Source organism: Furipterus horrens, unplaced genomic scaffold (assembly GCF_987537825.1).
Source record: "Furipterus horrens unplaced genomic scaffold, mFurHor1.1.pri manual_scaffold_2, whole genome shotgun sequence".
NCBI lineage: Eukaryota > Metazoa > Chordata > Mammalia > Chiroptera > Furipteridae > Furipterus > Furipterus horrens.
In genome coordinates this window covers 118,822,141-118,837,189 of record NW_028327172.1, presented here as the reverse complement: position 1 = coordinate 118,837,189, position 15,049 = coordinate 118,822,141, and the positions used below count along the sequence as shown (strand labels likewise).

General features: G+C 35.0%; 1 protein-coding gene across 1 annotated transcript in view; it reads right to left on the bottom strand.

The window, feature by feature from the left end:
* Positions 1–15,049, bottom strand: part of BANK1 (B cell scaffold protein with ankyrin repeats 1) — a 321,562-nt gene that overhangs the window by 52,001 nt on the left and 254,512 nt on the right. The window contains exon 8 of the mRNA XM_090266342.1: positions 5,273–5,351. Coding sequence (XP_090122468.1) covers positions 5,273–5,351 — 79 coding nt within the window. The remainder of the gene's footprint in view (positions 1–5,272; positions 5,352–15,049) is intronic.

The following is a 15,049-nucleotide window of genomic DNA, read 5'->3' as shown; positions in this document are numbered from 1 at the left end:
AATATGATTCTTATTTAGTCATTATTTTAATATGTAGTTATCAACAGATATTACTTTAATTCTTGAAAATATTACTTGGGAAAAGTGTTAATTTTTTTTTTAATGAGGAAGGTATCCAAATCATCAATAGTAGTTAAGTCTAAGACTCAGTTCTCTCACCTATAATATGTATTCCTATCCTGAAACTTAACCAAATGATCCAAATGCCCTCCATCTAAGAATCATGATTCCAACATTTGTTTTTATACTGTACATTAAATGCTCTCTAACCACTCACAAAGAAAATAGAAAAACTTATTATAATGCAATACCTTTAAATCTTAAAAATTTTTGTTTATATTCTCTTTATGAAAATTCTGCTCTAAATTAAGGTTTCACAAATTTTAAAACAAACTTTTGAACCTCTTTATTACAGGGAGTATCTGAATTTTTGTCATTATCAGTGCAAAAGAAAAGCAAATAATTGTTTTTAAACTGTTGCTAAACTTAAATATAGCTACAGAAGCAAGAGTGGCATATAGGAAAAGGATTTTTTTTAATGGAGGGTTAAATTGTAGAAAAATTTCAGCAATGAAAAACTTAATGAGTCATGCAGAAAAATCATGCCTGTGAGGATACCCATATTTCTACATGGAGTTTTATTGTTTTATTTTTCTCTTCTTTCATGTGAGACATGAAAGGTCCAGGTGCCAGTACTAGAACTTCAAACTAAGATTCTTAGCTACCAGCCCAGGCCAAGCAGACAGCCTTTCACTCTTGCGCAGAGTTCTACACAGACCACATCTTTCTACTTCTAACACCAAACACCACGCCCGATTCAAAGTAGTCTCTGGAAATGTTGATGGAGCAGATGATGGAATAACTGAAAAGAAATGATTCCTCAGGACTAGCAAAGGGACTTTACTATGTCTCTCTCAGCAAGTCAAACACCAACTTAGAATTACACTTATGTTATAGGAAATTATAGGAAACTTCTTGTAGCCAACCTTATGTTGAGGTATTTAGTGTTTATGTTTTATGTATACACTGTCTAAGCAACAGTCTCCTCGATCCTTGTCAAATATGCCCAAACCTGCGATCCAGCCCTGGAAATTCGGGTAGTGGGTTAGCGGGATTTAGAAAGCTTCACAGCAGTGGTGGAACCAATGGAACTCTGCTTCACCCACTCTCCTGTGAAAGAGGCTAAGGCCTGAGCCCAGTCACACTGAGTTTTGCATGTGAGACAGTTCCAGGTCCAAACTCTTTGTACTGATGAGGTTGTCAGTACAAATAACTGAAATAATGTTTTCGTACTTCAGACATTTTTTATGAGGATTAAATGTCATCTTGAATATATGGTCATTATTAAAGATGGCCTTTATCATTGCTTTTATTATCATTAAAAATAATAAAATGTACATTAAAACTTCATGTATTAATATATTACTTCAATATTTAGCATTGTTTTGTGTTCTGCAATAATGTTTGAAGGCATTTACTGACTTTGTCAAAGTAAAGGCATTGTGGTTAAATTTTTTTGGTTTGCAGGTTAGCCTATCATTTGAAAAAAACTGTGATCAGTAATGCTTAGCTGAGTTTCAACTGCACACTGTTAGAAGTGCAAATGCCTGAGGCAAAAGCTTGCTGGGTGTATGAGATGTCACCGTGGCTGTGAAAAAGCAGGAGAGTGGTCAGAGATGGGATGATCATCTAGGGCCTCATCAGTGATGATTGTAAGAATGATGCGAAGGTATTGGAGGATTTGGAGCAGAAGAGTGATTAGTTCCTTTATGAAGTATAATGTATTCAGGGTGACAAGTGTGGAAGCTGCTATTGATGGAGTTTCTTTTCTTGTTCTTTTTTTTTTTTGGAATCTTATAGACCTCTTTTTTTTAAAGTACATTTTATTGATTATGTTGTTACAGCAGCTCCAATTTTCCCCCTTTGCTCCCCTCTGCCCAGTACCCCTTTTCCCTCCAGCATTCCCACACCCCCTTAGCTCATGGCCATGGTTCGTGCATATAAGTTCTTTGGCTTCACCCGTTCCTATATTATTCTTAACTTCCCCCTTAATCCCTGCACCATTTCCCCATTTCTCCCTCTCCCCTCTCCCAGCTGATAACCCTCCAAATGCTCCACATACCTATGATTTTGTTCCTATTCTGGTTTTCTTAGTTGGACTTTTTTTTTTTTTTTTTTTTTAGATTCAGTTGTTGATAGTTGTGAATTTGTTGTCATTTTAGTGTCCATAGTGTTGATCTTCTTTGTCTTAAATAAGTCCCTTTGACATTTCATATAATAATGGATTCATGATGATGAACTTCTTTAGCTTTACCTTGTCTGGGAAGCACTTCATCTGCCTTTTCATTCTAAATGATAGCTTTGCTGGATAGAGTAGTGTTGGGTGTAGGTCCTTGCTTTTCATCACATTGAATATTTATTTACAGTCCCTTCTTGCCTGCAAAGTTTCTTTTGAGAAACCAGCTGATAGTCTTATAGGCACCCCTTTGTAGGTAACTCTCTGTGTTTCTCTTGCTGCTTTTAAGATTCTCTCTTTATCTTTCACCTTTGGCATTTTAATAATGATGTGTCTTGGTATGGTCCCTTTGGGGTCTAGCTTGCTTGGAACTCTCTGTGCTTCCTGGACTTGTATGTCTATTTCCTCCACCAAATTCGGAAAACTTTCCTTAATAATTTTTTCACATAAGCTTTCAATTTCTTGCTCTTCTTCTTCTCCTTCTGGCACCCCTATGATTTGGATGTTGGCACATTTAAAGTTGTCCCAGAGGTTCCTTAAACCTCTCCTCATTTTTTTCAATTCTTGTTTCCTTATTCTGTACTGGTTGACTGTTTTTTTCTTCCTTATATTCCAAATCATTGGTTTGAACCCTGTTTTTTTTCCCTTCACAATTGGTTTTGTGTGGATTTTCCTTTGTTTCATTTAGCATAGCCTTCACTTCTTCCCTTATGCATTTGCCGTACTCAAGCATATCTGTCAAGCCTGTGAGCATCTTTATCATCAGTGTTTTGAATTCTGCAACTGTGAGGTTGGCTATCTCCTCATTGCTTAGTTCTCTCACTGGAACCTTGATCCATTCACTCTTTTGGGCCATATTTCTCTGTCTATCTTGACAGGCTCCTGTGTTTGTTTGCTTCTGCATCTTAGGTAGAGCAGTCACACCTGTTATGTTGTAAGTGGCAGAGCCTTAGGTATTCATCAGTATGGGTAACCTGTTTCACCATGTTGTGGTACTGTATGTGGGGGAGCAGTCTGAGAGGGAACAATGATGCTTGCTCAGCACTTGCCCCTTTTCCAGGCACTTCTCCCACTTCCTGTATGGGTCTAGCACCTCTCTAGCTGCTGCTCTGGCCGTCAAACCCAGAGTGGGAGGGCCAGTGGATGTTCTAGGACTATGGGGGCCCTTTAAACAAGCAGACTCTGCTGAGAGACCAGCAGTTTCTTTCTTCACCCCAACCCCCACTGGTTTGCACAGTCAGAAGCAAAGAGGCTTGATTTTCCCTGATGCTGGAACCATGAGCTGTGCAGTCTGGTCAGGAGCTGGGAACACTCTCCCAGGTGTCCCTCCTGATGTTTTGTAACATGTAACTGCACTTTCTGCCTGCCTGCCACTGCTGGCGATGTCGCTGCTGCTGCTGCCACCAAACCATTTCCTCTCCTCCTGGGTTCTGTCCCTCCTCCTGTCTGGATGAGTATTTCTTCTTTATATCTTTGTTTGTTGGACTTTCATGCAGCTTGATTTTCTGGAACTTCTGGTTGTCTCTAGTTTTGAGGTAGTTTTATTTCTTCTTAGTTGTGGAGGGAGACCCAGCATGTCTATCTAGGCCTCCATCTTGGCCGGAAGTCTCCTGATAAGAGTTTCTTAAAAGCAGTGTTACTGACATTTTGAACTGGATATTCCTGTGTTGTGTGGGGCATGTACTGCGGGATATTTAGCAGCAGTTCTGTTGTCTCTGCTCTGTAAAGTCCAGATGCAAACCTCCCTTCTCAACTCATGGCAATAAAAAAAATTGCTGTTCAATAAGTGAGTCAGAGAAAGACAAATATCATTTGATTTCATGTATATGTGGAAACTAAAGAATAAAATAAACAAACAAAATCGAAACAGACTCACAGACTCAGATAACAAACTAATGGTTGCCAGAGGGGAGGGTGTTTGGGGACTCCATGAAAGAGGTGAAGGAAATAAGAAGTTCAAAGTAGTAATTACAAAATACATATGGGGCTGTAAAGTATAGCATTGGGAATATAGTCAGTAATATTGTAATAATTATGTATATGTTGCTATGTGTGTACTGAAAGTATCAAGGGGGAGAGCACCTTGTAAAATATATCCTTGTCTATCCACTATGTTGTACACCTGAAACAAATATGTACAAACTAAACCTGATTGTAAGCTTTCTTAAAAACAAAACAAAAAACCTCCATTCATTGATATCCTCTTCTGGGGCAGAAAATAGCCCTCCATTGTGAGCCACTGTCCTACTGCAATGACCCAGGGGGAGCTGATGGAAGAGTGGACTGGGAATAATTACAATAAAAAGAGAGAAATGGCTGAATGCTGGCTGTATTTAGAAGATAGAGCAAACAGTGCTATGGCAGATTGAATATGGGGTAGGAGACAAAGTACAAAATCATATGTGTCCAGGTTTTGGACTGAATAGATTAAAGATAGAATCTTCAACTGCTTGAATGGGGAAGTCAGCAGGTGGATCAGGCTGGGAGTGGCAGGAATTAGGGTTTCGAGATTTGGAGATGTTAGGTAAGTGATGCATATGAGACATGTTGGTGAAACAAGCTGTTTTGTACCAATGTGATCTGACATAACGGGCACAGTGACATGTATCTATAAAGGTTGAATTAATCTTCAGACATTAGACCATAGAATTACATCCTATTGCAGCCAGTGAGGACCTTAGAGAGTAACCTCATCTAACCTTCTCATTTCCTACCTGAGAGAAGTAAGGTCTGAAAAGAATGTGACTTTGTTTAAAACTAAAAAAACAAACTAAAAAATATAGTTATTAGTCAGAATATTTACATCAACCTGACTTGTGTATTTTGTTTGGGTAGGAAAAACAGGTGTTTGATTATTAAACATTGAACTTAGGAGTATTTAAACTAGCAAGATAATCTAGAAATATTTCTGCCATATTATAAATTAAAAGTCATTCAGTTAATTACTTTTCCATGCCCTCTTCAGCCTTACTTTTCAGTTACATTATGTAATACAAACATATATATATGTATTATACATAACATAGGAACACTTACTGGGAATATATGCAGAAAGTGAAGTAATATCCTCTTCATAGTCATGTTCTTGCTCATCGTTTCTACTAATTTCTTGAATCTGAAAAAAAATGAATGTAATTTTCAATAATTTGCATTAGTCTTAATAAATCTGCATTTTACATATACCAAAAAAGCTGATACATAGAAATAAAAATAGATTTAAAGTTTTTATTTAAATACTTGAATTTCATTATATTATCTATCTTATTATATTTGTGCCATCTACCATTGCTTAATAACACATAGTTTTAAAAGTATAACTAGTACATTAGAACACGTAAAATAAGCAATACATTTATTTAAAAATAAAATTCACTACAACTACTTTAAGATTCAAAGTAATAAACTTTAGCTGTAATAAATAACTCCTGAATAAAACTGAAAACAACAATTTCTTTTTAAAACTATGAACTTTGCTTTCTTTTAATATTTCTGAATCTTTTTACCCATTCAAAAGATATTATCAATTACATCAGGTATTATAATACAGTGGAAGACATGAAATTGTAAAATGTTTTATTTTTGGTCATTAAAAAGAAAACAAAAACCCAAGTAAGGGAATTTATGTTTATCTTTCTGAAATCAGTTCCTCTACACTTAGAAGGGAGAATTACTGAGAAAGGGCAGAAAGCTGTTATTTCTGGAAGTGCTAGTCTTGATTTATAATCTCTGAAAAAGACATGGAGTCGACATTCAGAAAACATCCGTGCTCACAGAGAAGGCGAAGCAATATGAGTGATAGTTCTATTTGTACAAAAGCATCTAGAGAAAAGAGGGAGCCTAGTTGAGTTAACAGGTCACATTTTGTTGCCATCAACTCCAGGTGATTATTCAAATAACTTATGCTTTTGTTCTTAATAAAACTTATTGAAATAAGTAGTTTATAAACTCTGCATTTGGACTGACCTTTTAAAAATAAAAAAAAAACTATTAAAACATTTTTAAATTTATAGCAGCCTTGGTATGCAAGAATACTCAGCCTACATATTGACTGAAAAAATTTGGTTTGTTACCCACGTTGGTCAATGGGGGCAAAATAGAACTTATTCTTTTTTTTCTTTTTAAACTAATGTTATTCAGAGAAGAGTACAGTGTTTCATTTCCAGTGGAAATGTGAAAATAAAAATTTCTTTAGTATTTTTTACTGAACTTGATGCAAAAGCTCATTTTCTGTTTAAATTTTATTTTCTCTTTGGTTCACTTAAATGATAATATGAACAGTGTGTAACTTTACTAGGGAGATTAATATGTTGATTGTATTTTTATGCTTTGATATTAAAAGCATTGTTGAACATAGCCATTTATTATTTCCAATTAGCCTGACCTCTATATTTCATAAGGTAGATCAATAATATTTTATTAAATTTATAATACTTTAAAAATCACAATAAGAAAGTTTTTGCTAACTAGAAAACAGAAATGGTTTTCAAATATTTCAGGAATTATATAAAAACTTCCTATATATGGTTCACAAGCCTAGACAATATGAGCCCAAGATCAGTGCAAATTAATAAAAAATTATGGACAAGTGTATATGTAAGTGTAGGTATGTTAATTGAGGGTGAAGCTTAATGAAACAATTTTTGTGCCATAATGTAAACTATATGACATTTGTACAAACAAAAAAGCCAGAAAAAATTTTGAAAGAAATTGCTTTCAAATAAAAATAAAAATCAGAGTTTGACCGATTTGAGCACTTTTATAGATTTTATACAAAATTGATATTTTGTATAATCAGGCTATGCAGTAAGTAAATGTTTTTCAGCAATAAAACGATCTTTAGAAATATTTATATTAAAGAACCAATGTTTCTTGAGTTTCTTACATTTATAATCATATTTATTTTGAAAAATATTATATCTAGTGATATATTAACTGTCTAATGAAATCAATGATGGTTTCAAAGACAAGTATGATCACACTTGACATCTAATTCTTTAATATTTGGCTGTGTGGGACAGTGGACAGAGGTCAAATTTTGATATCAGTCTAAGAACAAATTATAGGTCTATTATTTATTAGTTATTCAATTGGTTAAGATACTTTATTTTAAATCTCAATATTCTCTCCTGCAAAATTTAACTAGTAATATGTATGCCATCAGTTGGCTTGGAGGGCTAAATTAGAATAATGTAAGAAAAACACATCACATTCACTACATAGTAAGTGCTCAATAAATGTAATCTGCATATGTAATATTTTATATATTACTCAAAAGGAATGCATTGGGCTGCAGAGTCTGAGATAAGATTTCCATTGAAATAATAAAGATTATTCTTACTAAATGTTAAGAAGAATAATCAATGTTATATTATACTGAAAGATGAAAAACAGCAAACGTAGAGTCTCAAAAATTTTTTCAAGGGCACATTATAGGAATAAATATCTTAGCTCTCATTATATCTTTTAGGAAAATTTGTTTCTTCTTAGGCCATCTGGGAATATGGTCCAAAAGCAGATTCATATAGTTTCTCATGAAAGTTTCTCTTTATATTATAAGATTCAGGTCCCAAATATAAAAATTAAATAGGAGAAGCCCTAAGAACAGTTCATAAAAGTTTTCAGTTAAGGCCACTGATTACTCTGGAGAGGGGAGTTACAACAGAATTGTGTGACTTCCTACTGCATTGAAGGATCTTGAAGAGTAAAATAGAGTGAAGAATGGAAGGCATCAGGTGTATTGAGTTCCTGTTCAGGAACCATGATATGAAGAAGGGTGCTTTTCAAAAAATGAGTTATAAAAGTCGGCAAAGGTGTGTTTTAATGTAGGCAAGGGCTACGGAGATGGCAGGTATGACATCCAGAGTACAGGTGCACAAAACACTGTATTAGGCAATGTGAGAGACACAAATATGAAAATTAAAAAACCCCAGACATCAGTTTAAAATTATTGGGGGAGAAAAGATGTATAGATAAGGCAAAATGAAATAAGCTTTAAAAAAATGCACATACTTGCAAAATGCTATAATATAGAAACATGCAATCATTTCTATTGTATTAATGGAACAGAGAACATTTCAGAGTAGGCGGTATTCAAGCTGAGTCTTAATGGATAAGTGTAATTTTAAAATGTAAAAAGAAGGGAGGGAGCAAGTTCTAGGTCAGTGGACAAATATGACTGAAACAGCAGATGACTTGGTGAGTGGGTCATAGCTGGTTTGATTAGGTCTCATGGAGGAATACATTTGAATGTAAAGATTGGGTGGTGAATTCAGGTTTTATTTTATAAAGTTTTAAATGCTTTTTAGTATGTAATTATTTTCTAAGAAGTGGGAAATAGCATGTTCCTGCCTATATTTTAGAAAAATAAATACAATAGTAGGTAAGAAAGAGAGGCAATTATTTTAATAGTCAAGGTGAAGGGTAATGAAATAGTGAAAAGAAAATATTTACTGGAGAAGGTAGATTTAAGAAATATCAAGGAGATGGGATAGACAAGATATTTTACAGCTTCAATGCCAAAGGCTGAGGTCAAGAGTCAAACAAACAATGACATCTAGTAACCAGTTCTAATGCTGAAAACACTTTTTTAAAAATGATACTCCCCCAAAGAACTCTTGCCATTTATAGATGAGGATAGAAAACACCTTTTTGATGTAATTTAAGATGAGAGTTTTAGATATAATATCAATATTCTTGGATATCCTTTATATTGCTTCATATAACATTTGGAAATATATATTGGAGTGGGTATATGGGTATTAAATAGTGAGTATTCCAAAACTTTTTAATAAAGTTACAAAATTTACCATTTTGGGAAAACAAAAGGTAGATAAATGTATGATAGCCTATTAATTTGATCCACAAGACTTTTAACTATGAAAACAGATTGATAGAATTAAATTGCAGAATGACTAAGTACAAAGTCCAAATTAGATAATAAAGATACAAAAAAAGTGCTTTGATGCAAGCAATTGAACATCAAACCATATATTACATTAAATCGAATCTTACTGTATTTATTTTTTTAAAGATTTTATTTATTTATTTTTAGGGGGGGAGGGGAAAGTAGAGGGAGAGAAACATTGGTTGCTTCTTGCTTGCGTCCTGACTGAGGACTGAACCCACCTGCTGACCTTTAGCTTTGAGGGACACGCCCAGTTAATTCACCCATACTGGTCAGGGCTATTGTTTAAAAATGAAAAGACTTCAAACAAGTTGCCATGAAGTTAAATGGATTAATTAGATGTTGGGTGCTTCTGAACAATAAACACACTGAAAACAAAAACCATACATTGTATTCCACCATTTAAAAATGAAGTTAGATGGAAAGAGCACAAAGAAGGGATTTAGTAAAGAGACAAAATATATATCAAATATAGGAGGATATAATCACAGAAATCAAAGGTCAAAATTGAAAGCAGAGAATCATTCTTAATTAACTGGACTCAACTTCAGAATGGCATTCAGAACTCAACTAAAACATCTTGAAGAATCAATTTCTGGTACAGGAGACTACTAAAGTCATGTAACAAGTCATCTCTGGAAAATTCTTACTATGTAGTCTAGACATGCCATCTAACATTTTCAAGCATGATAAATGATAAATAGCCTTAGTTCATTAGTTAATATATATTTATTGAATGTTTTTCATGTACATAATGCTAGGCAAGTTTCTAGGGTGTATACAAAATATAATAACATAGGTTCCTAAGATTCTGCATATGTAGCCAGAGAAATAAAAGTGAAATTTATGAAACAATTGTAGTCTCAAGTGTTTGGTTTGACTAAAGAGTGCAATAGAAGACAAAAAGAATGAAATAATCCTAGTCTGGAATAACTACAGCTAGAATTTGAAGGAGGGATAAAATTTGAGAGATAAATTGTAAATATAGTCCTAGCAGTTAATGCATGCTTTTTGAGCTAATGAATGAGTAAACACTAAATAAATTGGCAAAAGAGGAAAGAATGTGTATATTTTTGGCCAAAAAGAATGGTGCAAGCAAGAGCAAGACTTATTAGCTTATATGTAGTAGGCAAAGAGCAAAGCTACCCAATCAAAGAAGCAGGTGAATTTAGGGGAGAACATGGGAATTTTGAAAAGAGGAGTGGAGTCAACATTTATACATTATACCCCAATCGTGGAGTAATGAAAATATCACTAGATGATGATGATGATAATGATTAAGACTTCTACTAAATAGCTCATCTATAAATATGTGTAGGTTATAGAGGCTGAGTTTGAGTCCAGAAGTATTGTCAGACAGATCTGGAATGAAATCTTATGCTTCCATTTATTACCTACTTGAGCTTAAGCACATTCCTCTCTCTTAGTCTCTCTGGATGTAAAAATAAGCATGAACATACCTTACCTTATAATATGATTGTGCAGATTAAATCAGAAAATACATACCTGATACTTAGCACAGAGCTTGGCACATAGAAAGCATTCAACCTTTCTCTATTATCTTCAGTAATATCATTATTTTATTACAGAATACATTTTTATGTTGCTTTATTTTTTTGTGGTACTAAAATTTGTTTATGTTATAATTTATATTCAGTTATAAGAGTAAATGAGTTACGTTGAACTCAGAATATAAAGAATAAAAATATAAAGACTTCTAAATAGCATTTTCTGTAGCTTACAATGATTTAAAAAATTATCTCTATTTTTTAGAGTGAGGAATCACAAAACATTTGTGATAATGGGTCAAGACTGGACCAATTAAGCTAGTGGAAATTAAGCAGAGCTCCAGGGTAAGACTGCATAGGTTGTACCATGAAATTCTCCTGGGACACTATTCCCATTACAATATATAAGGCACCCTAAGGACTGGATGTCAGCAGAGTTGGTGAGGACAGAGATCTCTCAAATGATGGTATAGTGTTTCATTCTCACATGACTGATACTTGCCTTCACAATCTGGATATTACAACAAGGACTTGTTTAGGTTAATATTAAAACTAGTTTGCCTTCTTCCAGCATGAAATGGTATGAGAGGGGACTGGTGAGAGCTCAGAAGGGTTTCCTATTTGGTGCACCAAGAGTAGGGAAGGAGAAATTGGCAGTGAATGAGATACAAAGTATAAAGGTGAGTGGTCAAAAACTGATTAAAGAACTTTGACTTTAATGAACCATGAATCTTTGATTGCTACATATATTAGCTTAACTCTGATTTTCTATTCCTATAACAGTAACAAAAGTATATAATTATTTTCAGCAAAGAGCTTTGCTATTGGCAATTCTAAAATCTTGAAATCAGTTTTAGTTTAAAGATGATAATAAAAAGGTAAACTTTTGTAGCGGAAACACAAAATACCTCTATGTCAAAAGTAGAAATCAGTATACTATTCTAAGCATTCCAATCCTATCAAATAAAACAACATGCTTTCATTTGGAAGAAAACTAAATAAAAATTAAGTAATGAAATGGTTAGCACACTGGAATTAGTGAAGAGGTACTTAGGTTTACATTTATGTTGACTATTACTAAGCTTTTGCCAATTTGAGTGAGGGCCAAGAAAAACCCAGAAAACAAAAACAAAACAAACAAACAAACAAACAAAAACAAATTGGGGGGGTGAAACTCACACCCATAATAAAAGGCTAGCACTGTCATCATCACTGTCGTTTATCTAAAAACAGAGGAGCAAGTGGTTTCTGAAATCCAAGCCAGAAGCAAACATAAAGTACCACTTAGAGACCCAGTAATTTCCCACAAAGATTATACTCTTTAGTTGTTAGAAAAGTGTTATTTGACAAATGAAACAAAAGACCCTTAACTTTATATTATTATTATCAGAAAATAAGTGATTTTTGGCAAAATAAATAGAAGGATTCTCAAAGCTTGTATTGTTGTGGATCTATTGATTCTCATTAGATATTTACGTGACTGAAATAATACATGAATAAGATTTATTTCTATTGATCAGGGCATTTAAGTGATGAAATATCAATAGCCAGAAAGATGAATCATAAATTAATGAATATATGGTGATATAGTAAATAAAATTTCTACCCTCAAACGTTTAATTTGATTGCAGGTGTCAATTTAAGGAGAGTCTGTTCATACAGGAAAAAGTCACTAGAGATAAAATGATATAAAAGTACTTATTTTATACATTGCATTTAATATTATTTTTTATATACTGCAATGCACCATAGTACTCTAAGTATTTTTTCCATTTAAAAAGTTTACATTTAAATTGTGGAGTTTATTAACACTATCAATATCATTCAATAGCAGATTATTATCTCATAATCAGCAAAACCTGGGAGACACACATGTATCCTCAATAAACAGTTTTGCTTATTAATAGCCACCATTTCACTCCATTGCATTTTACTAGTTTCTACTCAAAACAGTTATAAGAATGCATTTTAGCACCTCATTTAACTTTGGTAAATACATTGGTAATATATACACTCTTAGGTGTTACCTAAATACAGATCTATTTGAGATGATATATTATAGAGTTGAACCTGTATAGAATTGCAATCTGTATAATTTTATTAACTAATGTTATCCCAAAAAAGTAACAAAAGATTTTTAAGTATATTTTATTGATTATGTTACAGTAGTTCCAATTTTTCCCCTTTGCTCCTCTCTGCCCAGTACCCCCCTTCCCTCCAGCATTCCCACCCCCTTAGTTCATGTCCACGGGTCATGCATACAAGTTCTTTGGCTTCACCTTTCCTATATTATTCTTAACTTCTGCCTGTCTATTTTGTACCAACCAATTATGCTTCTTAGTCCCTGCATCATTTCCTCATTTCTCTCCCTCCCCTCTCCCAGCTGATAACCCTCCAAATGATCCTCATACCTACAATTCTGTTCCTATTCTGGTTTGCTTAGTTGGATTTTGTTTTTATTTTTTAGATTCAGTTGTTGATAGTTGTGAGTTTGTTGTCACTTTAGTGTTCAGAGTTTTGATCTTTTTTTCCTTAAGTAAGTTCCTTTGACATTTCATATAATAATGGCTTGGTGATGATGAACTCCTTTAGCTTTACCTTGTCTGGGAAACACTTCATCTGCCCTTCCATTCCAAATGATAGCTTTGCTGGATACAGTAGTCCTGGTTACAGGTTGCCTTTCATCACATTGAATACTGCTTGTCAGTCCCTTCCTGCCTGCAAAGTGTCCTCTGAGAAATCAGCTGATAGTCCTATAGGCACCCCCCTGTAGGCAACTCTCCGCCTCTCTCTTACTGCCCCCAGGACTCTCTCTTTATCTTTCACCTTTGGCATCTCAATCATAATGCATCCTGGTGTGGCCCCCTCTGGGTCCAGCTCACCCAGGACCCTTCGTGATTCCCAGACCTGTATGTCCATCTCCTTCACAAAATTTGGGGAGTTTTCCTCATTTTTTTCAATTCTTGCTTCCTCATTCTGCACTGACTGACTGTTTTTTTCTTCCTTATGTTCCAAATCATTGATTTGAACCCCAGTTTACTTCCTTTCACTATTGGTTTTGTGTGGATTTTTCTTCGTTTCACTTAGCGTAGCTTTCATTTCTTCTCTTATGCGTTTGCCATACTCAAGCATATCTGTCAAATCTGTGAGCATCTTTATCACCAGTGTTTTGAATTCAGCAGCTGTTAGATTGTCTGTCTCCTCATCTGTTAGACTGGCTATCTCCTCGTCACTTAGTTCCCCACTGGGACCTTGATCCATTCCCCCTTTTGGGCCATACTTCTCTGTCTCCTCATTCTAATAGGCTCCTGTGTTTGTTTGCCTCCATGTTCCAGGTAGAGCTGTCGCTCCTGCTATGTTGTAAGGGGCGAAGCCTTAGGGATTCGTTAATACAGGGTGACTCGTTTCACCACATTGTGGCACTGTATGTAGGGGAGGGGTCCGAGAGGGAACAATGCTTCCTGCTCAGCACTTGCCCTACTTCTAGACACCTCTCCTGCTTCCACACCAGACTGGCACCCCTCTAGCTGCTGCACTGGCCGCTGCTCCCATAGTGGGCGGGTCTGCGGGTGTTCTAGGACTGTGGGGTGCCCCTCAAACAAGCAGACTCTGCTGAGAGACCAGCAGTCTCTGCCTTCACTCCAACCCTCACTGGTCTGCACAGTCAGAAGCAATGAGGTTTGATTTTCCTTGGTGCTGGGACCATGAGCTGCGAGGTCCAGTGAGGAACTGGGAATGCTCCCTAGGTGTCCCTCCTGACTTTAAAACGTGTGACTGTGTTTTCTGCCACCCTGCCTCTGCCACTGTTGCTGCCACCACATTGTGTCCTCTCTGCCTTGGCTCCACCCCTCCCACCTGTCTGGATGAGTATTTCTTCTTTATATCTTTGTTTGCTGGACTTCCATGCAGTTTGATTTTCTGGAACTTCTGCTTGTTTCTTGTTTTGATGTAGTTGTATTCCTTCTTAGTTGTGGAGGGAGGCACAGTGTGTCTGTTTACGACTGCATCTTGGCTGGAAGTCCAAAAATTTTTAAAAGGAACATTACATTAAAATGCACTTTATACAGTAGTCCCTCTCTGTATCATGGTTCACTTATCATGGTCTCACTGTATTGTGGGATTTTTAAAAATATTATATTTAATTATTTATCCCAGATTTTTCACTATATCATGGGATTTTGTGGTATTGTATACATATGTTGTTAAAGTTACGTAGGTTTAAGAGTGTTGAATATCTTTAAGAACAGAAGTAGTGTTTATAAAAGTTTGGAAAAGGTTAATAAGGGAGTGGGAAAGGTTAATAAGGGAATGGGAATGATTTATAACTGTGTGGGAAAGGTTTATAAAGCCTTAAAGTATATGTAAATACTAAAATAAATGTAAGGTTCCTACTTTGTGGAT